Source organism: Petromyzon marinus, chromosome 6 (assembly GCF_048934315.1).
Source record: "Petromyzon marinus isolate PM22_M1 ecotype Great Lakes invasive population chromosome 6, UKy_Petmar_22M1.pri1.0, whole genome shotgun sequence".
NCBI classification, from domain to species: domain Eukaryota; kingdom Metazoa; phylum Chordata; class Hyperoartia; order Petromyzontiformes; family Petromyzontidae; genus Petromyzon; species Petromyzon marinus.
Genome location: NC_133672.1, coordinates 5,379,529 through 5,403,769, shown reverse-complemented (window position 1 = coordinate 5,403,769; position 24,241 = coordinate 5,379,529). Strand labels below are relative to the sequence as shown.

General features: G+C 49.7%; 1 protein-coding gene across 1 annotated transcript in view; it reads right to left on the bottom strand.

Moving 5' to 3' along the window:
* The window catches only part of LOC116939783 (calpain-1 catalytic subunit-like), a 46,898-nt gene that overhangs the window by 8,043 nt on the left and 14,614 nt on the right, over positions 1–24,241 (bottom strand). Inside the window, exons 4-16 of the mRNA XM_032948587.2 lie at positions 20,158–20,276; positions 15,185–15,318; positions 13,313–13,481; positions 12,667–12,750; positions 12,032–12,117; positions 11,122–11,196; positions 10,686–10,846; positions 6,934–7,103; positions 6,199–6,210; positions 5,403–5,614; positions 3,169–3,205; positions 2,230–2,295; positions 1,816–1,873 (exon numbers count right to left, since the gene is read on the bottom strand). Coding sequence (XP_032804478.1) covers positions 1,816–1,873; positions 2,230–2,295; positions 3,169–3,205; positions 5,403–5,614; positions 6,199–6,210; positions 6,934–7,103; positions 10,686–10,846; positions 11,122–11,196; positions 12,032–12,117; positions 12,667–12,750; positions 13,313–13,481; positions 15,185–15,318; positions 20,158–20,276 — 1,383 coding nt within the window. The remainder of the gene's footprint in view (positions 1–1,815; positions 1,874–2,229; positions 2,296–3,168; positions 3,206–5,402; positions 5,615–6,198; positions 6,211–6,933; positions 7,104–10,685; positions 10,847–11,121; positions 11,197–12,031; positions 12,118–12,666; positions 12,751–13,312; positions 13,482–15,184; positions 15,319–20,157; positions 20,277–24,241) is intronic.

Sequence of the window (24,241 nt, the reverse complement as noted above, 5' to 3'; positions counted from 1 at the left end):
GGAGGTCATAGAAGGCATCTGACTCATCGGCTTTGCCTGCATCCCTCCACGGATGTTCGTCTTCGGTGAGGGCATAAGTAACCACGACCACCACTCCTCGCCTCCGGTTGATGGGAAGGCGAGCTCAAAGTAGCCTGGGGCTTACAGCTTCCCACACCTCACTGCCACACTCCCACGCCCCCTTCATTCTTTTGTTCAAAAGAAGAGCCACACCCTGTTGTTTGACAATCTGCTGCCCCGAGTAGAGGACTGTCCACCCCTCATGGTGGCAGGAGCCAGAACCGGTCCACCGGACCTCCTGAATTCCACAGAAATCCAGGCGGTACCGGTCCAGCTCCCAACAGAGGAGTGGCAGCCTCTCCTCCGCAGTGAGCATTCTAACATTCCACGTGGCCACACGAAGTGGCTTTTCGTTGTTTCTGGAGGAGCCCCGAGGGTAGAGATTCAATCTCCTGGCTCCGCCAATTGGGGTTTGGCAGGAGACGTCATAGACGCCTGTCCCCCCGGGGCCTCCGGCACAAGCTTATTAGTTATATATTTAAGTTGTAGTTTCGTGGTAATTTTTTGAAGGTGGAGGGGTTACCAGCCCCTCGCACCCGTCCAGAGCCCTCGTTTAGCCACTGTGGTGGTCACAGATGCCATGAGGGGAGAGGCCAATCGGAATTGGCCCTCCCCCCACAGCACTGTCCACGACAGAGTTGCCTGTCCAGCACCGCGAGGTATACACACACTCACACACACGTACACACACACATTCACACACACGTACACACACATTCACACACTTGTACACACACACACATACACACATTCACACACGCGTACACACACACACACATTCACACGCGCGTACACACACATACACACATTCACACGCGCGTACACACACACACATTCAAACACGCGTACCACACACACACATTCACACACACGTACACACACACATTCACACACACATACACATGTACACATACACACATTCACACACACGTACACACACACACGTAAACACACATTCACACACACACGTACACACACATACACACACGTACACACACATTCATACACACACACACACGTACACACATTCACACACACGTACACACATTCACACACACGTACACACGCACACATTCACACACGCGTACACGTACACACACACGTAAACACACATTCACACACACGTACAAAAAAAAGATCCCCCATATAGCCTTAACAGACTGTAGGGGCAAGTGCTGTTAGCGAGCACCTATGAAGGCCGGAATGGTACACGAGGGGGTGGGTGGCCAGCACCACGCCCGACCGCCTTATTCTCCCCAGTGGCAATGTTTTTATCCACCGCACCAGGTACTCATTTGAGGCTGAGTCGACCTAGGGGAGGCCCAGGACCGGTTCAAATAATCGTCACTGGTGTTGGCCGTGAGCGGGAATCGAACCCGGTGCGCCAGGTTCATAGCGCAGCGCGCTAACCGCTACACTACCGCTTCCCACGTACACACACACATACACACACATACACACACACACATTCACATACACACATTCACACATGCGTACAAAACAAAGATCCCCCACATAGCCTTAACAGACTGTAGGGGCAAGTGCTGTTAGCGAGCGCCTATGAAGGCCAGCACGGCACACGAGGGAGTGGGTGGCCAGCACCACGCTGAGTCGACCTTGGGGAGGCCCATGACCCGTTCAGATAATCATCACTGGTGTTGGCCATGAGCGGGAATCAAACTCGCACACGCAAGCAGGCACCCAACACACACATGCAGGTGCGAGCGCGCAGGTGCCCGCGTTTGCGTCACTCACGCTTGGACACGACGCGGTTGAGGATGCTCTGCAGCTCCTTGGCGCTGATCTCCTGGTCCTGCAGACGGGGAATCGAGAGGCAGGGAGGAGACGATTACCATTAAAGAGACACACACGCACACACGGGTGCATCACGCGTCCTCCCGCCTCATTGCAGGCACCTCGCCGCGCTTCTTTTGTGCACGAGGGCACGGGCGGAACATGAAGCGAAAAGGGATGAGGGCCGGCTACTGAGGGCTAACAACAGATTGGCAACTCAAGGTGGGAATGTACCCGAGGGATGTCCACCGTGGAGGGCTTTCATTCGGCAGTGGATAAAATCGTGGTTGATGATGATGAATACAATGCACAAGAACACACAACAAAGATTGAAGGGCATGTAAGTTGTCCGGTTGCCATCATGTGGTGACTCACCTCCCCTGCCAGCCGGTCGAACAGCTTGTAGAAGCCTGGATCAATGGGCTCATCATCGGGCATGCTCTACACACGCACGCACGTACACACATACGTAAACACATGTGTGCACATAGATCCTCCCCCCCGACCCTTCCCCTACTCTTCTGGCAAGTGCTGTTAGTGGGCATCTAAATCAGGACCGTTTGTATTCCACAGAAGTGTGAGCGGTGTCGTCGCCTTGCGCGACCTTGCTGCGCGACCCCGACCTTGACGCCAAGAGAACCGCTCATCATCTCAAGAGCAGCGCTCGCTGTCGGCTTAGGCCATCGGCTTCGTAAACATCTAACGGTTAAGCGGGTTCGACGCTTCACACACACAAACTTTATATATATTGAGTGGGCCGGGGGTAATTTATCTTGTACATTTCAGCCTGGTTGAGTATCACAGACACCTTGATTTTTACTTTAAAAAAACGAGAATCAAGGTGTACCATTGTCAAGGCTGACCCAAGGCCTCGCCTAGTTTAGCTACCGCCTGAAAGCACGTGGGCCGTCGGCATCCAGGATTGAGTAAATTTGTTTTAACATGACCTACAAACGCAACACTGCAGTCCATCATGGTTGCTCTACTCATAGGACCTGGGCGCCAGTATCGACGCAACGGGGCCTCTGATGTCACCCAGCACTAGCTGACGCCTGTGCCGCTTGCACCTCCAATTAGCACGGTTGGCTACATACGGTGCAAAATAAGTTCAACATACTGTACATACACACAACTGTGGGCAGGTGGAAGAAGTGACAAAAAAACCAAACCGATTTGTCAGACGGGGGCGACTGTTTGATCGTTGCTATTTACATTCGTTTTTAATTCTCCATCCATAGTGCTGAGCATTGACGAGCACTGACCAAACGTGAAAAAGAGAAACGTATGATGAATGTCATTGGTGCGGGAACGTACTGGGGGGATTGTGATGTCCACTTCATTGTCCATCGGCCTGAAAAACACATGGAGCCCCGCGTTATCAACCATGGCACGGGTCGGCACTCCCCGGACGTACGGTCACGCGCACACATGTTGTGCACATGCAGGTGCGACTGCACGTGCGTCCATGTTCATGCCCCTATGTGTGTTTGTGCACGTGAGAACACGTGTAGATGCAGGTGTGGAGGAGGCTTGTGAAAGACGCTACTGGGCAGATGGAGGCAGCCACCCTCCGACAAGATGAGGGTGGAGGAGCAAGACTCACAACCGCGAGTGGAGCTAAATGCAGCAAGTTTCCGCAGTAAGTTGGCGCAGTAGGGAGCACATGTGCATCTGCCAGCCAGCTAAGGTAACCCATGGCACCTGGGTATGTCCTGTGACCTGCCGGCGTGCCTTCAACACTTCACAAAATATATGTACTCTGCGTGGGGAGCAGTGGCGCACTGGTTAGCACACTACAACCATGGTTCAGAACGTTGAGATCAACCTGAGTTTAATTGCTGGCACATTGATCCAAGAACCAGTGCTGGGCCTCCCTGAGCGTCAATTGAGCCTTAAATTAGTACCTGGTGTGGTGTGCCAACATCAACACTGGGGAGACCAAGGTGGGTGACCATGGTTCTGGCAACAACCAATACCAATACCCACCATTCGCCACTTTGTGGCGGTGACGTCACCACGGCGCCTGTGCCAGGCCAGGTACACTTTGAGGCCACGTGAAGTGTCGAAGGCTCACTGACCAACCACCCCCTTAGTGTGCTGCGCCGGCCTTAAAAACCCTCGCTTAATAACACTTGCTCCAACAGTCCGGTAAAGACTGTGTGTGCACGTGTGTGTGTGTGCACGTGTGTGTGCACGTGTGTGTGTGCACGTGTGTGTATGCACACGTGCGCAGACAACGACGGGAATGTGCAGAGCGGTAGAACGCACGCCAAGTCAGCGTTTGAGAGGTGTTTCTGGGTCAGAAAGTTTTTTTTGATACTCAGATGATTAATGGGGGAACGTGAATCGGCGTTCACAAGACAGGGATCTAGCAAGAGCGAGCCACTAAATCTGTCACTACGGAACTCGGTGATGCATGACCACACGACCGCATTGCATGGTGCAATCCACGGGGCACATGGAAGATCACTGGGGTTTGCATGCGTGTGCACACGCACGTACGTGTGACTGCGTGTGCGCCCGTTTGCATTTGTGCCTGTGTAGTGTATGCGTGCGCATGCATGTGTATGTGTGTGTGCGTGCGCATTGCCGTTTGTGTGTATGCATGCGTGTACATGTATTCGTCCGTGTGCAAGTGTGTTTGCATCCATGGTTAGCGCACCTTGAAGAAAAAAAACGGCTATCCCATGTTCTATTACTGGCTAAAATCTGTGAATCGGCCCGGAGCCTCTCCTAGGCTGACTCAGCCCGAAATGAGTACCTAGTGCTGTGTGTGTACGAGGACAAGTGGCTAGGCGTGGCTCTGGCCCCACCCACTCCGTCGTGTGCCATTGCAATCTTAACTGGGATCTCTCTGTCTTTGTCATTGTGTGCATGTGAGTGCGGGTGCGTGTGTGTGCGTGTGCACGCGTGGGTGTGCATGTGTCAGCAATGATTCATTGCTGCAGTCAACTTAATTTAATGTTGATTTATTTCATCCTTTCGGTGAACTCGGTCCCCCCCCCCTCTTGCCAATGCGACTGTGCGGGTCTCTTTCATTTTCACCTGGTGAAATAAATAAATTTGAAACTTGTAAAACTGGTCGGTGCATCACTGTGCCTAGGTGTGGGTGTTCGTGCACGACTGTGAGCTCGTTCCCGAGTGTGTGAACATCCATCGTGGGGGATTCTTGTATTTGTGTACGTGCACGTGTGTGTGCGCTCACTAGCAGCACTTGCCACAACAGTTTGTTAAAGGCTATAAGGGGAATCTTTGTCTTTGTGTACGTGCGTGTGCGTGAGTGTGGGGAGGTGTTGCTTGTTGTGGTTCGCGCACTGCGCATATTTGTACCGGTACTGGGCCTCCCCTCGGTCGACTCAGCCTGGTACGTTGCGCAAACATCAATACCGGCGAAACAAAGGCAGGCCGGGCGTAGTGCCGGCAAGCCATCCCCTCTCTTGTGCCGTGCCGACCTTTACATAGCCTTGTAACTGCCCCGACAGGCAGTCAAAAGCTACACGGGGGAATCTTTATCTCTCCCACCCCCCCCCCACCACCCCCACACGTACACGGTGACGCTCTGCTTCTCGGAGAAGATGCGCAGAATGAAGTCGGCCTCCTGGTTGGGCTCGAAGGTGGAGGGCACGACAATGTACTCGCCCGCCGGCAGGGTGAAGCGCTGCGACACCTCGCGCAGGTTGATGAACACCTCGGAGCGAGCCTTGGACGAGTGGTACTGGAAGTAATCCTTCTTCAGCTTCACCTGCGGCTGGCCCACGAACTGCGCGTGCCGCACGACGGGGGGTGGGATGGAGGTGGAGCGAAAGGGTTAACACAATCGTCACTGTCGTCGTCACCGGTCGTCGTCTCCATCCACCGCCGGATAGAGACGATGTCTTCCTACCATCGGGAGGCAGGACGTCTCGTGGCGGGCCACCATTTTTAAGGGGGCCCGAGTAATCGACGCCAAAACAAGAAGTCTATTACACTCCCCCCCCCCACCCCCCCGATGGAAGATCCCCACAGCACTGTGGTATGTCGAGACTTCCACAGCCCGCCTACGTATGGTTCAGAAACGCTGTTGTACCCATAGTGGCTTATCTTTCCCCCGTATCCTGAAACCACCGCCACGTTGTACCGGGCATGTGTGCCTAACACAACGTAAAAACATTTAAAATATCTATATTATTATTCTTATTATCATAAAAATCTGACGATGCTCCCTTGCCCCACGCTGGGCCTGCACGTCGGCCGTGACGGAGCGGCCCAGGCCGGGCTGCCGGGCCCCACTCGGCGGGCGGCGGCCGTGGCCTCGCGGGGGCGGGCGCGAGGGGGCGCTGCGAGGGACCGAGTCCGGAGTCGTACCTGCTCTGGGACCTGCACGCGCGCGCAAAACAGAGGGGATGGGGGCCCGACAGATACGGGGTAATTAGAGGCAAAGCGATCGCATTGATTGTTCATCGCGTACTTTTGTGTTGGCGTCCCGTCACGAACTTAACTCAATCTCAAACCCATCAACGTCGTCAGCAGCCATTGTCTGTGCGCTCGTAGACGAAAGGCTCTCCTTCGGCCGCTATTCCCTCAACGGTTTTGTCAACCGGACATCGTCCCATCGAGCGACGCTCGTCTTTGTCGTTTTCCACCGAATTATGCTGCGACGGCACGACCGGCGTCCTGTCGTGAGACCAAGACACTTTTCAGCGAGCAGTTCATCACCCTGCCCTGTGCCAGAGAACAGGCCCAGGGGATGGCGTTATGGAACTACTTATGAAGCCAATTCAGGTCGGCCTCCTTTGTTCCGTCCGCTTGATGTTTTAACCTTGCCCTCCGCTGTCATTGCACTGCCCATTACTGCGGTCGTCAATTAACTGGGAGCCGGGAAACGATCATTTATTCATCAACAACCTCTGTGGGCTTCAACTAAACACGTGACGGGCGACGTTTCGGGCAATGGTTCCCTCCTTTGTTCGGAGCACATGGGTGAGGGCGGCGCGCTGTCGAAGGAATGTGCCGAGTGTGCCGCTTATTTATTCGTGCCCATGCACCAAGCGGCATGGCGTACGAACGGACAAGGGGAGAGGGGCGCGGGGGGGGCCGTGCCTCGTAGATGGCGTAGCCCACGGTGAGCACGTCGCCACCCTGGCGCCGCTTCTTGCGCCGCTCCTTCTGCATGAGCGCCACGATGAACGTGCAGCCGGCCTCGTTATCGTGGGGGTCGTCGTCCTCCTCGTCCAAACGCACGCGGAACTGCGGGTTCGTCCAGAAGGTGTCTACGCACGGGGGGGGGGGGCACGCACACGCGCAGAGTTACGATACGCGCACGTGCGAACGGACTCAGGCGCGCACACACGCGACGTTATTCCGACACACGCACAAAGACAAAGATCCACCGTGTAGCCTTGAGAGGACTGTTGGGGCTAGTGCCGCCCGCGAGCCCCTAATTAGGCAGACACGGCGCTCGAGGGGGTGGCGTGACCAGCACGACGCCCGGCCACCTTCGTCTCGCCAGTGCTGATGTTCACACGCTGCAACTAGGTAATCTTTTAAAGCCGAGTCAACGTAGGGGAGGGCTCAGGACCAGTTTCTTTTATGAGCCGAACCAAGGTCGGCATCGTTCTCCACCCACGTAGCGTGCACACACACACGTGCGCCCTTCATGATAGCGCGTGGATGAAGGCGGCGTTGTTGACGAATGTGCTGAATTATTGTAGTTTGTGATGTCGCGACTTTGTTTCGTCTGACATCAGTGCCGGGTGGCCACCAATCCCCACCCACGCAGGGCGCGCACGGTACGGCTGAGGGCACATTTGACACTTGCAGTAGAGTAGGTTTCTTTAACAATGGAATCCTGGTCACGTGGTGCAAGTGAATGGAAAGAAAAATAAAGCTTCTGCCAAAAATTACAAGCTCGGGAAGTTGGGAGATCATAATAAAGCTTACATCTACTGTGTCGCGTTAAATCGAGAGGCATGGGATTATTACAGATAATTCCTCATTGTTATATATATCAACAAAAACACATGTAAATGTTTATAATCGCATATATGGCTTGCAGTGGTGGCTAACGTGCCACGCTATAATCCCGGCCATGGCCAACATCAGTGGTGAGTACTATCCATACTGGACCTGGGCCTCCCGCAAGTCAACTCAGCTTAAAATTAGTAACTTGTGTGGTGTGCAAAAGCAGCATTAGCACGAGGAAGACAGTGGCCTGGTTTCAGGCTACACTACCCCATGTGCACAGCTATGGCGTTCGGAGGTGCTTACTAACGATACTTGCCCCAAGAGCCTGGTGGAGGCTTATACAGGGAAGCTTTGTCTTTGTGTATCAACGGTGCGAGTGTGCGTGCGAGGCTGTCTCACATAGACACGCGCACTCGTCCCCAACCCACACACCGGCCAGCGTGATGAAGCAGAACAGAAGCCTCGTGGGCTCACCCACGTGACTCATGAGCGGAAATTTTTCCGGCACTACACTGACAACATTTTGAAAATCACGATTATGTGATCATTAATAAATTGGCTCGTGTGCAGCTGCGAAGCGCATGATTATACAGCAGCATCGTGTGGGTGGCTTGGCAAGACATTCATCCAGCAGTGGATTGATCCTGGTGATTATTATTTTAGTTATTGGATTCTATGTAATGTATTGTTTGCTGTTGATGGAGGCAGTGGCTTATTTTCAACGTGGCCACTTAGGAGCTTTGGAATCGAGTGTTGTTTAAATTAGACGGACAGCTCATTTAATTGGAACTGCTTTTTGTGTTTAGTTTATTGTCCTTCCCCGCAACTACAATTAGCAGAGTTGGCTACGTACGGTGCAGAATAATTTCAACGTACGCACATACAAATAGAGGTAGGCCAAACCCAAACGTTTAAGTTCTGTTCCAAACTTCTTTTAGCGGTCATAGCAAGCGTAAGAACATTTTCAATGCTAGTTTTCTTTTCATTTGTAAAATTGCACAAGATTTAAAAAGAAACAAAAAAACCTGCTCCAGTGTAATGAGCAGAGAGAAGTAAACGAGAGGTCACTGAAAAGTGTGCGGAGTTCATTAGGAAAACAAACACGATCCGTTTTAAAAACACATCACCCCCCACCCGAGCCCAACAGGATCCAGTTTCTATCTCTCACGCAAGCATGCACGCACACAACCACCCCACTCATACACACAGCAAAGCCAAAGGGTCCCAATATAGCCTACGTATGTCATTGTGTAGGCTACATGGGGTATCTTTGTTAGCACGACAAACAAAGCGGGTAGGTGTGTGGCAAGCACCATGCCCGGCCGTCTTTGCCTCCCCAGGTGTTGATATTTACACGCAGCACCAGTTACTCCTTTAAGCCTGCATCAACCCAGAGGTGGGACTGAGTAATGGTTCAAATAATCACCAAAGGGAATCACCTGAAAGGGTCTTGGGTAAATAAAGGACACCATTTATATTATTATTTTAACAATGACACAAGTGGTGGGACGGGACGGGGCCTTTGTGTTAGCCCTGAGGAATGAATCCCACCTAAGAGGTTCTTGCGACAACTCTGGCTCATTCATTTGCTATGTAAGCCGGCTACGTATTCAAGGGTAAACGGAGGGTATTGACTGTTGCGAAACCGCATTGGCCAAATGTCCCAATGTAGCACGAAACCGCCTGAAAAACGAGTCCTGAGACTCAGCGGGGCTGCTCGGAAGTTCCGCATTCCGGGCTGCTGCTTGAATGGATGATGCTGTGTTGGATCAAACTATTGCATGGTGTTTGTTGTTATTATCCTGTGGACTTTCGCTGATGTCAGGAGCTTAAGAGTTAACTGTTGCCTCAACTGGATTGTGTTGCTTTCACCTCCCCCCTTGATCGTGTTCGTGTTGTGTCTATGTGCCGTTTTCACACGAATGTTTGATCTTCATGTGGTTTGTGATCATCTTTGGTTCATTCGGTAAAGTCACGTAGATCGAAAATTAATAGATCACGACGTTTCGATCGCAACACAAGCAACCGTCATCAGGTGAAACAAACACAGCAGGAGAACTGCTGCCGTAGGAGGTTTGTGATGTTCAGTGTGTTTAAGATGAAATTTCCGTGAACGACGCCATGTAAAATTATTATTATTCCTATTAAAATGAGCCAGTCAAACATCCCAATGTGGTAGAACCCTCTTTGGAATGAGTCTTGAGACTCAGAGACACTTCTCCCAGATAAACAAAGTAAACTAAACAATTTTTATTTTACCAGGTAAGGCCCACTTAGCTATATCGCTCTTTCAACAAAGTGGCTTATCACGTGGAAATTTATAGGAGCCAAATACTCCAAATGCAGCATGGGACCTCCTTTGCCAGTACCAAAATATGAAAATAGGTTTTCCCCTTTTTTTCTGGCAACAAAACAGGTGTTAAGATGTTAAAACACCAAACTGAAACCTTTAACAAGGAATCATGTCTGCATTAACCACAATACTTGTGGTCAGAATGCAAAAAAAACACTGATAATATGATGCATTGTCTTTGAAACTGATTGGTCCACACCAGAGACAGCTTTCTTTTGAGCCGAGTCTCAAAACGGTGTTAGACCATGCATTTTTCTAAATGTGGAGCGAAAAACTGGAGGACCCGGAGGACAGAGAAACACACAAACTCAAAATATGCAGTAGGCGTCAGCATCGGGATCGAACCCACAACCTCCTCCATACCAGGTGAGGTTGTTAACATCTCGCCACCGCAAAGATGCACTGAAATTAAAGCGACGCCGCTTGCCCGTCGCTGGTCACGCCGCGCCACACCGCGCCATACCGCGCCACACCGCGCCGTGCCACAACGCGCGTGCGCCCAGGGCGCGTGTACGCCCGGGACGCCAGCGCTCACCAATGAAGTTGCGGCAGCCACCGGCGCTGCACCCACGCACCCAGCTGCCCTCGAAGTTGTTGGCGCTCCAGTGGCCCAGCGAGTCGTCGTCCAGCGCGTCCGGAGTCAGGTTACAGATCTCCAGACGCGAGAACTGGCGCAGGAAGTCCTCGAAGGACATCCTGGGGGTGTGCGCACAAGCGCGCGCACATGACGGAGGGGGGAGGCTCGTATCGTTTGCGCGCGAGGCGTTACGTAACGCTTCAATCCAACGTTGGCGGCGTTTTTTTTTTATTTTTTGCGTTTCATCGCCCCACAAATGGCCGCACAATGAACTTAACGAATTCACCTCTTTCATTTACGTAATGCGGCTACTCTCAACGATAGCCGATTACTTTCCGGACAGCGAGATTTGTGGCTTATCAAGTTTTTCCCAATCACAAAGTTGGACTCTTACCAGAACTCTCCGTCCTCCTGGCTGACCTGCAGGCGGCCCCTGTCCTCGTCGCTCACGTAACCCCACTGGGGCGCGCTGCAAAACGCGGACACGCAAAAAACGCGCGTAAGCACACGGGCGCACGCACACGGGCACGCACACCAACACGAGCACGTACACACGCACATACGTACAAACACCAACAACAACGACGGCCGCCATTCGCCACTAAATGACGGTGATATCACCGCAGCGGCGCTTGTGCCAAGTTAGGCGCACCCTGAAGCCACACGAAGTAGAAAAGGGCTCGCTAGTAGGAGGTTATTTGACAGGGCAAGGTTATTATGAGATGACTGGCAGGTATAACCCGTGCTCCTGAATGTGCCAACCTGCTGCGTTGCGTTGTCTCTGTGCTGTACATACACACAAGCACGCACAATTAAATACATTTTTAAAACCACTTTGAGACGAGCATTCACTTGCCAACGTGGCTCATTTCGGCGCAGGAGGTACCCACCTGCCAGGGTCTTGCTAAATCAGCAGAAATCCGATTCCTTTTGTTGGAAAACCATTTGAATGAAGCGACATTACATTTTAACAATGAGTAATTTCGGGAGTTCATTTTTGCGCAACTATGCGTGTGTGTGTGTGTGCATGGGTTTATGTGTGTAGCTGTGCGTATGTGTGTATGTATTGCAAGCACTGTGGTGACATCACTGCCACTTAGCGGCCAATGGTGGCTGTTGTTGTTGTGTTTGTTATTTGAGAAGGAACGGGGATGGGGCATAGAGTTAGGGTTAGACAATTGGAATCGGGAGGATTAGAGTTAGGGTTAGAGATGGACATTGGGGATGAGTTGGGGTTAGGGATGGAGAGTGGGGATGAGTTAGGGTTAGAGATGAGGAGCGGGGGGTGAGCGAAGGAGCCTCACTTGTCGCTCCAGGCTCCGGTCCACTCCACCTGGCCCCAGGGGTTGCGAATTCGCACCAGCCGCACCATCTGGCCCTGGTAGTCGACCTGGAGTGCAACACGGAGCTCAGACAGGCGAACGGTGCCAGCGTGCACTCGCACGTATATTCAAGCGTGTACACACACACACGCGTACATGCGTGCGCATCATGGGGAGTGGTGGCACCTGGTATTTGGTCTGAAATAATTCATTTCCTGAGTAATCCCCAATGCCCCCCTTTGTTCTGGCGCTTTGAGATGATTTGCAAGGGACACGCGGTATGAATATTAAACCATGATGATAATGATATTGACAAGTATGCAAGCCCATTCGAGTACAATTCATCCCGCTTGTGATTGAACGATTCGTCGCAATTCCCAGTCGCGATGCGATTCAACGAACACATATTTATATTGCCACGGTGGTGAATGTCAGCCGCTCACAAAATCCGCAGGAATCAACCCAATCCAAAGACGTATAACGACGTAAATGAATAAAGGACACTGTCAATCCTCGGTCGCACAAATCGGTGGGTGTATTGCGAGCGTAGGAATCGCCGTTTAGATGCAACAAATCGACGCGCGTGGACACGTGGATACGAGCACACGTGGGCTTACCTCCGTCGTGCCGGTCAGGGAGTACGCATGCCCCTTGACGAGCTTGCGGGAGGTGATCGCCTCCGAGTCCGCCTGGCTCGTGATCTGTTCAGTACACGCGCGCGTGCACACACACACACACCACCATCATCATCATCATTAGCAGCAGCCATTAACTATTCACTGCTGGATAAAGGCTTTTCCAAGGCTGTCGCTATCTCTCATGCTCGTTGCAATGTAACATTGCATCTAGCTCCTACGCAGCGTAGGTGCAAGTGTGCATGCGCGAGTCAATGCATCTGTGTATAATGTTAAGTTTTATGCATCATAGTTACACCTCACAATCGCTGACAAACCAGACAAGCAGGAAGGCAGCCAGGCGGTGAAGCCAGCACCAACTGAGTCTGTGTATGTATGTTGAACTTCTTTCGCACCGTACGTAGCCAACCATGCTTAATCGGGGGTGAGGGGGAAGGACAAGTCTGAGTGGGCGTGTCATTGCATGTGCGTGTGTGTTTGTGTCAGCGTATCTGTTCACAGGTGCTCGCTAGCAGCACTTGCCCCAACAGTCTGCTACGTCTATACGGGGGATCTTTGTCTTTCTACGTATATCAGCGTGCGAGGTCGCGCGTGTCCACTCGCGTGTCCGTGCGTGCGTCGCCGTTACGTTGATGGAGCAGCCCATGAGCGAGCCGCGCAGCGTCGCCTGCTGCAGCATCCTCCAGAGGTTGCTCGGGGGTTTGTTGAGCTCGATGCTCTCTGCCACACCCCCCGTGAAGTCCTCAAACCCCTCCGTGGTGCTGCCCCCAGACAGGGCCTCGTAGGAGCCCTGCAGCCTTGGTGGGAGGGAGTTGGGGCGGGGGGAAGTTGGGGGGCATGGTCCAGACATCGTTGATACGAACACAGCTTTGACAATTAGTCGACCGAAAATCCCAATCGACCATTATTTTTGTGGTCGATTATTCTGGGCCGTTTAAATATGGCAGCCCGGACGCACATCCTGCTTCTAGAAAGCGGGAAACCCTGTCCCACCATCAGGACATTCTATGATAAAAAAAACGATCTGTACAACGTGATGCCTGGCACTGCGATACTACCTAGCATTGAATCTTCCCTCCTGGGCCTTAAACTCCAAGATATCAACCAGGCACCAACACACCGTTCTCCAAGCATTGAACATTTCGGTTAGAAAGTCCATCCTGAGCTCCTGTAAGAATCATAGGGCCCCCTCATTCACACTCTGGGATAACTTCCTAATCGCCCGAGCAGCTTTAAAACACCCGAGTCTGAAACTGAGGAATAGGGAAGGGGAGTTCACCCAGATCTGGGGCCCCCTTGTGAATGCCACTCCAAACACCCCGAGTTTACTTGATTGAACTTGAAATGAGACGGACTCCCACCCCATTCCCCCTCTTCCCCCCTTTCTTCCCCGAAGAAAATGGATCTGACGCACGTACCACATGAGCCGCCTATCCCGCTATGTACCACTCACCTGTCGCGGAAGTTGTACACCCCCAGCCCCCGTGGTTGGATAAATAAAAATAAGTGGGAAACCTCCAACAAGCCACGCTCATCGTGACGTGGCTGGGAATGCTGATGACATCACCAAGCCTTGCTAGGGGATAATCGCTGTCGATATTATCCGTTGCCGGTTTCGTAGCACAGTGCGCTAGGCTAACCACTACGCTAGTGCGCCAAACGAAACAGATACACACACGTGTACATGCACACGCACAGAGCTCACACTCACGTCAGTTCTCACGCTCCCACACGCACAGAGGCGCTGTTCAAGGCCGCGTTACTTGACACAGCCGCATTTATTCATCACTCGCACGACGCGCACGCCTCGGTTTGTACACAAGAGACTGTTTGTGCGATGCATGCATAATGGACCCAACGGACGCACGGAGCAATGGACAAATGGATAGATAGATGAATAAACAAATGGTTGAATAGATGGATGGGCGGATGGGCGGATAAAAGGACAGTTGGAGTGAAAAGTGGATGGATTGAAGGATTGACAAACTGATAAACAAATGGCTGTATGGATGGATGAGTAGATACATGAATGTACAAATTGATTGGCAGATTGACAGACAAATGAAAAGACACATGGACGGATGGATGATTGGGCAGATGGACAAAATCACCGTTAGGATTCTAGGATTAATAAACTGGTGAATTGACAGATCTACATCTGTTCCAACAGCTGGAAGATCACACAGGTGGAATCAATGACAGACTGATGGACGTATGAGTGGATTGATCCATGGGTGACCTCACGGATGAACAGACGGACGGACTCATAAGAGGTTTTTTGGGTTAAATCACGTAAATATAAATGTTTCGTTAAACCCTCCACCACCCGACACAGCCAGTTAGTAAGGTGTCATGTAAACAAAACGTGCAAATTAGTTACTAGTTCAGCACACGGGTGTGTTGGACATTTCACCGGTAATTACAACCAGTCTCATCAGGTGACAGCCAGAGTTGTCGCCTGATGAGGCGATAGCCAAGCGTTGTCGCCGGACGGACTCACTTGGCGTAGGCCTTCTCAAGCAGGGCGCTCCAGAACTCGTTGCCTTCGGCCGAGTGGACGAACACGAGCTCCCCGGCCTTCACGGGCAGGCGGTCGTCGATGACCACATCCACCCACTCCCCGAACTGCCAGAACTGCAGCGCACGGCCACGACACGTGCACACACACACACACATCACGAGACGACCGTTGAATCTCCAGCGCATACAGATTCGAGAATCCATTGCTCAAATGTGCAATCTCATGGCCACTTCACAGACCAAGCCTACAATACCTGGTATGCCCAGGTAGTCCCCTAACTTCGTACTAATCAATGTGAACCCCCCTGCTTGGGATCGGACAAGATTGGGCGCATTAAGAGTGACTTGGTCGCTAGAGCCAAAAGAAAAGTAGATGAACACTGTAATCAGACTACACGTAAGAGTTGTATTTTTCTGAAAAACATTTCAACACTGGAAAGACTTGGTCACGGCCAGTAAGATGGAATTTCCACCACTCGTTTCAGGGCTACAAACAAGAGGCATGTGCTGGCCCATTCTCATTTGAGTAGCATACGACATTCACCATTGTTATCCACGACCACGTGGCCCATTCCATCATCCCGCTGTGGACAATCAAATATGTACCGCTGTGTGAAGAAATCAACAGTGGTAGTGCTATGGACAGACTCGCCCCCCTCATAGGAATGCGGAATATCCACCACTGGCTCAGGGCCGTCAATAAGAGATGCGCACCAATGATTCAATGCTCATTTGAGAGGCAAATTGCTCTGACTCTGAGCCAGAGCCTAACAATGCCTCATAGTGAAAGTCTCGTGCAAAATATAATTATTGAACCATAGCTAATTATTGAAGCATAGCTAGCAGCATGTTACCATTTAAATACCGAATATTCCTGTTAACACCTTGCAGACAACCATTCTTCATACCCGATCTCAGATTCATGCCGATTGAAATGCAGAATATTTTTTCGTTTGTACATTCCCCACCAATTCACTTTCAAATGTGCTAACGCCATCACACAACGAAACAACGAATCCAGGAGGACAATCTCACAGTGCCAGTGCAGTGCGCCCCGAATGTCAGTGAACAGTGCACAGAAGAGATCTTCCACGGTTGTCACCTCCCCAACAATCCTCCAGGAGGTGTTGCACTCGTACATCCACTCTGCTGTGGGATTGTCGCGTGACGATCAAAACTGAAATTTGGTGCAGAAACAAACTTGCAGCCATTGGTTGACCACGCTGAGATTGGCAAAAACCTCGCTATGCAGCTGGTGTAGTCACGAGCAGCAGCCTGAATTCGAACCCAGGATGTCACTGCCAGTACTCGCTCAGCGCTCTTGATAATTTGCGCACGCAGACGATTTACACAAGTACCGTGAGCGTAACACTGGGGATTCAATAGAAGGATTCGTCACTCCCAGCGTTATGAGCAAGAGTTGCTTTTTATTTATCTGTTCTGGGTAGGGTTTTCTTAAGCCGGCGCAAAATGTGAATCTGACTCAACTCCAACACGGCTCCATTTTTGTTCCGTCCTGCCACACCCCCCCCCCAACTCACCCCTTAAACCCATCCTGCCACACCCCCCCCCCAACTCATCCCCCAGGGAAACCTTCACAAACCACACATTCCTACACACACATAAATATGCACACATGCATGGACACACACACAGAGTATATATACACACACAAAAAGAGACAAAGATACCCCGTATAGCCTTAACAGACTGTTGGGGCAAGTGCTGTTAGCGAGTAGCACATATGAAGGCCGGCACGGCACACGAGAGGGTGGGTGGCCAACACCACGCCTGGCCGCCTTTGTCTCGATGTTTACACACCAGGTACTCATTTGAGGCCGAGTCGACCTTGGGGAGGCCAGGAATGGTTTGGAAAATCACCACTTAGATGTTAGCCGTGGCCAGGAATGTAACTCTAGCAGCAAGTAGCGCAGTGTTAAGTGCACCGTGCCACCACACGTACAAAAACCATAATTACAAAAATCCCCACATACACACACACATAAGCACGCACATACATACACTCCCAGTGCAAGAACCCATCCTTCACGTACACCCTGCACTCAGATTCAAGTCTTCTTTCGCACCTTACGTAGCCAAACGTCCGAGACTCCACCAGTGCAGCGCTGCTCAATGGGCCGTCCCCTCCTCCTCCCTTATGGGCAGTCCTCGACTTACAAACGAACGGGTTACGTTCCTGAGATCCGTTCGTAAGTTGATTTTGCCGGCCGTATCTTTGAATTCAATATTTAATTGTACATGCGGTCAGTGTTGTAAAATGTGTCATGGTTCACCAAAAAAAAATGGAAGCATTGTTAAACTAATAAACAACAGGAAATATTGTACATATTAATGTAATACTGGAATAAATAAAGTAACACGAGGAAAAAAAAAATCAGTTTTATTTTCACTTACAATGAGACCTGATGCTGGCTTGCTTGTCGGAAGCGGTGCTGGGACTCATTGCATCTCACGGAGGATCACTCCGCCAGACAAAATAGTTCCGCGGTTTGGTTCGCGAGTACGACCGAACGTTCGCAAGTCGGATGGTTAAAAACAATAGCAACATCTTGCGGCGGTTCGTTCGCGAGTGTGGATGTCGGACGTTCGTATCTCGGGCACTGCTTGTACTGGAACTCCCTCCCTCGCCTGTTTGCCCGCATTGCCGGCTCCATCGCCGCTTTCCAGTCCAGACTCGCAAACTCCTTCTTCACCTCCGCCTGGGACTGCCTGCCTCCCTGCCCAGAGGCCTTTACTCCATTCTTACTCCACTGCTGGTCTCTCCTCAACTTGTCCCACATCTCCCTGCTCACCCTTCAGCTTTGTCCCCTCCTCCCTTTACAGCATAGCTGGGAATCCCATGGCCAGTAGGCCAGTAACTTGTGTTGTGATAATAACAATAACATAAATTTAGTGCATTTGACAGTCTTACTATTCCTAGGGGGCGACATTGCAATGTAGTTTGACCCATTTAAGGAATTTACAAGAATTTTTTCCCAATTTCGAAAAAACGCACCCATGACCCATGGCCACGTGAGGTTTCTTCGGTTAGATCGCGTAAATATAAATGTGCCGTTGAACCTGCCACCACCCGACACAGCCACGAGTCACGAATTGGCAGGTTTTGTTTAAGTGACAACCCTTCCTAATTGGCTGTGTCGGGTGGTGGCGGGTTTAACGGCACATTTATATTTACGTGATCTAAAACAAAAAACCTCCATTATGGATAATATTGGTTGTGAAAGCCTTACTACATATTAAACTGATAATTTTTAATTCCTGCAAGCATCTTAGTTGTGTGTGTCTATTTCGGAACTCCTATATCAGCGCATTAGTGAGAGAATCGCAGGCGCAGGAAAAGTGAACCCTAATTATTTTTCACATTGTTATGGATTATGCTAAGAGACAGGTGTGTGGCCAGCTAAAGGTATTGGGAAGTCCTATTCAGCCCTCATTAGCGGAAAGGTTCGCCAATCCCGCTATAATACAAATCGAGATCTTTGAAAAGAAACACAAGATAAATATTTTGTTGTGCATAAAGTACAAAGTATGTCGACGGTGTGTGCAGTTATTTATCCAGTGAAGCCCCAGGGTTTCTTACGATCGTCTGATACATATCGCACGAAGCTACAACATCTTAATTGAGGCGGAGCGCTGTTGGCACAGCGGTTTTGCATGCCACGCTACAAACAAGCTGACCTGATGACGGCCAACCTCGGCTCGAGTCATTCGTGCCACTTCACGATCCCCCACGCCCATGCATAATTCACATCGCGCAGGCAAGTACAGGTAATCACAAATGCATAAATGGAGATTAATGTCGCACGCATGACGTAGTAACCACCGCTGTAGCCTGGCACAAGGTGAAGGCCGCTTGTGTTGTGGCCGAAACGTCGTGAGAATATTATTGTGTTATTTTATTTTATCAATTTATTATTTTATTCTCATTCTACGTGACTTTACCGAAAGAACCAAAGAAGAAGGTCAAGATGACCCACATCAGGTCGCCTTCCCTCTGGCGGGTTCTATCTTGCACAACATGAGCAACAGATGCCCCGTGTCATCATTAACTCATGGGACCATATTGCGATGATCTGCCGCTCAGTACACACATCTAGATGTGGAACTAGGCAGAGGTTCAGTGGCGTAGCCATCTCTTGTTCAGGCGGTGCAACGATACTGGAGGGGACCAGTCACCGGGCTGCGATGACGGCGAGAGGCAGACAGAGGGCCCCATATTATACCGTGAACCTGGGCACGTGCCGACCACAGTACACTACTGACACGCGTGCTCAATTCATTTCGGCTCTGTTTGTAAAAAATGTATTGATTTAAACGCTCGCCTGCCTCGACTGATAAGAAGGCTATACTATACGAATGATAGCAATACCGGTGATGGTGAATGGAACGGAAAACAAAACTAAACATTGTTCTGGAACTGAAATTATTGGAATGAAACAACAATTGCAGAGTACAGTAAAACCTTGGATTGCGAGCATAATTCGTTCCGGAAACGTGTTTGTAATCCAAGCACTCGTATATCAAAGCACTCGTATATCAGTTGTGATCACGTGACGCTCGGCAGACAAAGCGTGTACGTACTGCTCGTATTGCAAGACCTCGCTCGTTTATCAAATTAATATTTATTTAAAAATTTCTGCTCGTCTTGCAAAACACTCGCAGACCAAGTTACTCGCAATCCAAGGTTTTACTGTAATTGCAGACATCTTTGGAACGAAAAATGAAATGGACTATTTTTTTTCCTCACTCGGTTTGACTCTTTGGAACCTTCTAAAACGTTCTAAAACAATATGCGTACATTCCAAAAATACTGATTGTTGTCATCCCATGTGCTTGACATGAGTATGGAATTTTTTGTTAAATAAATAAATCACGCTATTCTCGCCGCTGGAGCCCTGAGGGTGAAGGTTGCGGCACAAACAGCGACGTCACCTGGAAGTGGAAGATGCCGGCGTAGCCATCCTCGAAGGTTTGGCCCACGGGGACCACGCGCGCCATGAGCTTCTCGCTGAGCGTGAGCGAGGCGATGGCAGCGAGCAGCCAGCAATCGCCTGCATGGACACACACGCGCACACACGTACACAGATGCACACGCGCACGCACGTATACGGATGCACACACGCACGCACGTACACGGATTCACACACGCACACACGTACACGGATGCACGCACGCACACACAGGCATAAGGACATCACGGGGCAAAACACGCGCGCGTGTGTATACCTGCGTACCCACGCGTGCGTTCACACACACTACACACACAAGTGTAGACCAGGGTTGCCGCGATATCATTTTAACAACAGGAATGCGACAAACATGTTCACGAGGCGACAATTATCATATCAGTTTCCCGTAACTTTGAAATTGCATATTTCATTTAACCGTATAGTTTATGTGCTTTGCTATGTATTCTTCCGGTAAGAATAACAATTTACTTATGAGTTCTTCAACTGCAGTTCACTCACATGCCTGCCGACGGCCTTCTAATCGTTGCAACTTTACAACCCACCGTGGTTATGACGTAAGCACATGCTGCCAGTAACACAACAAATATTCAATACTGTACTGACACAACATGATGACCAGGCTGTAAATTAATCCAGAAAAAAACTTTTCAAAGCTCGAATTTAATTGGTAAATTATGTCTATTTAGAAATTTTAATGACTGTCTTACTGCACATACATTTTGGCACAAAAAATAATAATTTTGATCACAAGATGACAATATTTGACAAAGTTGATGATGCAAATGATCGTGGTCTTTATATATTATCGTGATAGCTCCAAGTGTCCCCATATCGTGACAAAACCTAGTACATATTATTGGGTCTTTCGGTAAAGTCATATAGATAGGTTCAAAGAAAATAACGAACGCTTGTGTTGCGATCGAAACGTCGTGTATTTTTGTTATTTTCTCTGAACCTATCTACGTGACGTGTATTGGCGTGTATACGCCCAAGCAAGCCTGTGGTCATGTTTCTGGTGAAAGCCGAAATTTCAGCTGTTAGGAACCAGTTTGTCTCAGATTCAGGGAGCGAAACTTACACAAAATGTAGACGAATTGAACGTGTCACAGCATCATGTGATACATTGTACCGGTTGCCAGTGCAATTTAGAATTCATCATCATTATTATTAGCACTATTCGTTTTATCAAAAGGTGCCTTCATCATTCACCTTATATAACATAAGAACACAAAACAGGTAAAGGTATTATAAGATTGCTCAATCTCCTCTGCTGGCCCCATAGCCCGGAACTCTCTTCTCCACCAGCTGACTGTGCTGTTGAATCCCTGCCCCTGTTGAAGTCCAGGCTCAAAACTTTTTTCCCCGTGTATGATTGACTGCTTCTTTCTCTCTACTGTAAATGTTTTCTTCTTCTTTTGGCAGTTGTGCTAAGCTGCCGTGGCCCCATGTGGTGAGAGAAGGTGCCCCCACAATGCTGTTTGTTGGAAATGCCAGGCTTCTGACCCAGCGATGATGGAAGGAGAGGCGATACATGTTCAAAATATGCCCACCTCGTCTGTACAGCGTCTAGAAATGTGGTCGCATTTGGACGTCATATAAATATAAATTGTATCGTCTTATAGGTTCGATTTTTTTTTTTACGAGAGGTGGCTCGGGGTTAGGGGAGGGGGGGGTGTCACAGCACAGATCAGAAACGTTGGCAATGACAATGACAAATGGAACGAAATCAGGAAATCCACAAATTTGTACGGACAGATGCTTGCTTGGAATTACGCTCAGGGACTGACAAAGGAAAACATGGAACAGCGAACAATCGCCAAGTTAGAGACATCCTATTAACGAATACAACAAGTGGCATGATGAGGACAGGACGCGGTGTCGAGAAGGGATGACTTGATCGAGACGAATGACGGAGTTCACGGCCAAATAAGGGGAACAGGTCTGAGGACAGCTACCACAGAATGGAACGGATGAGATCGGCTCGCTTGCAGCTGCTCGATGGATTGTTGCACCACAGTGCCGAGAAAGGGTGGTGGTGGCGGCAAGGGGAGGAATTTCATCCAACGACGAATTGATCACTGCCGATGACAACGATGATGATGATAATGCCACGGTGTTGTAGGAGGGGACGGCCAAACAATGTGTGGCACACCAATGTAGCAGCAGGGAGGAAAGCCAATCCGGCTGTGGTGGAGCATCGTTGTGTAACAAAAGCGACTGTTGGCACGAAAAAAGAAAACCCAATTCAGTTCAAATCTCACGCCAACTCCAATCCAGCGCCAGGGCAACGGCCACAGCATACAGTAGGTAGAACCCCTCTTAACAACGGGAATTGATAGCACAGAAAGTTATCCTTTTTCACCCAAAAGACGTACATTATAATATCTAAACAATGGATATTAATACATTAAAATACTAACATTTTTAAGACATACTATTAAAAGAATCATGGTTAATCAATGCATTCATTAATATTTACTGTACCTACAACAGCCCATCGTTAACTGGAGAATGGTCGGTAAGCCGAACACATTGGGCTCTATGGAGGCACGACACGACTATACACTACACTATATACTACACTACTATACACTACACTACTCTACAATACACTACGCAACTATACACTACACTATACACTAGTATACACTACTATACACTACAATACACTACACTATACACTACACATTGGGCTTTATGGGGGCCCCTCGTTAGGCTATGAGTCGTTAACAGGGGTGGTCGTTAAGAGGGGTTCTACTCTACACTACTATACACTACACTACTATACACTACACTACTATACACTACACTACTATACACTACACTACTATACACTACACTATACACTACACATTGGGCTCTATGGAGGCCCGTCGTGAAGCGATGAGTCGTTAACAGGGTTGGTCGTTAAAAGGGGTTCTACTCTACACTACTATACACTATACACTACACTACCATACACTATACACTACACTACCATACACTATACACTACACTACTATACACTACACTATACACTACAAATTGGGCTCTATGGAGGCCCGTCGTTAGGCGATGAGTCATTAACAGGGGTGGTCGTTAAGAAGGGTTCTACCGTATATTTATAATTCCTGAGCCATTATGTAACAAGCAACTATTTGTGGTTTAGTAATTAATGCATGTAAATATTCATGTTGCCAGATTAAAACGTATTCTGTGGATTGAGATGGAAGAAGTAATGACGACGATGATTACAAATCGCCGATTCATGAAGAAGACGGTGATGGTGCGAACGGGGCGATGAACACCGTTTGATTTCCATGTTTTTTGATCTTCATCAGCAACGCATGGCCTGATCACCAATGCCACAGAATAATAACCCGACATTGCATAAGAACACGAGTCATTCTGAACAGGTTCAGAAAATGAGGCACACCCAAGGGTTACGTAATGCATCCCCCCCCCCCTTTCTGCATTTGAACCTTATGGTGGGATCCCGTAATAAAATAAAGCAATTAATTAATTTCTTTTTGGTGACTCCGTCCCATCGCGCACAACAACGCCGCGACCCACCTGGCGCGGATCGTTCCGTCGTCACGTCGTGTCTAAGCGAATCGGCGAGGACGAATGCGCACCAGAGCTGAACGAGCGAATGCACTCCATGCTCGGGTATGGTCAGGATCATAATAAGTCTTATCCAAAGCTGCTCAAGCTGCCTACACGACTTTATTTTTATTTCCTTTATTTGTCACAACGGTATGCGTAATACAGTGAAACTGCTCTCTTATCGTCATCGTTATTTGTGACCTACCAATGTCTGCAGCCAGGATAAATCGATGGCAATCCTATTACCTGCAGACATTTAACAGATGAGATGCGTTGCACCGCTGGTTACCCACCCCATCATGTGCCGAGGCGGCCTTCATTGGTGCTCGCAAACAGCACTTGCCCCAAAGGTCTCGTAAGTCTATACGGGGGATCTTTGTTCGCGTCTTTGTTGTGTGTGGGGCAGCGTGCGATGTGGTTGGCGGAGGGAAATTACGTTGGATGCACAAAGTAGACGCACT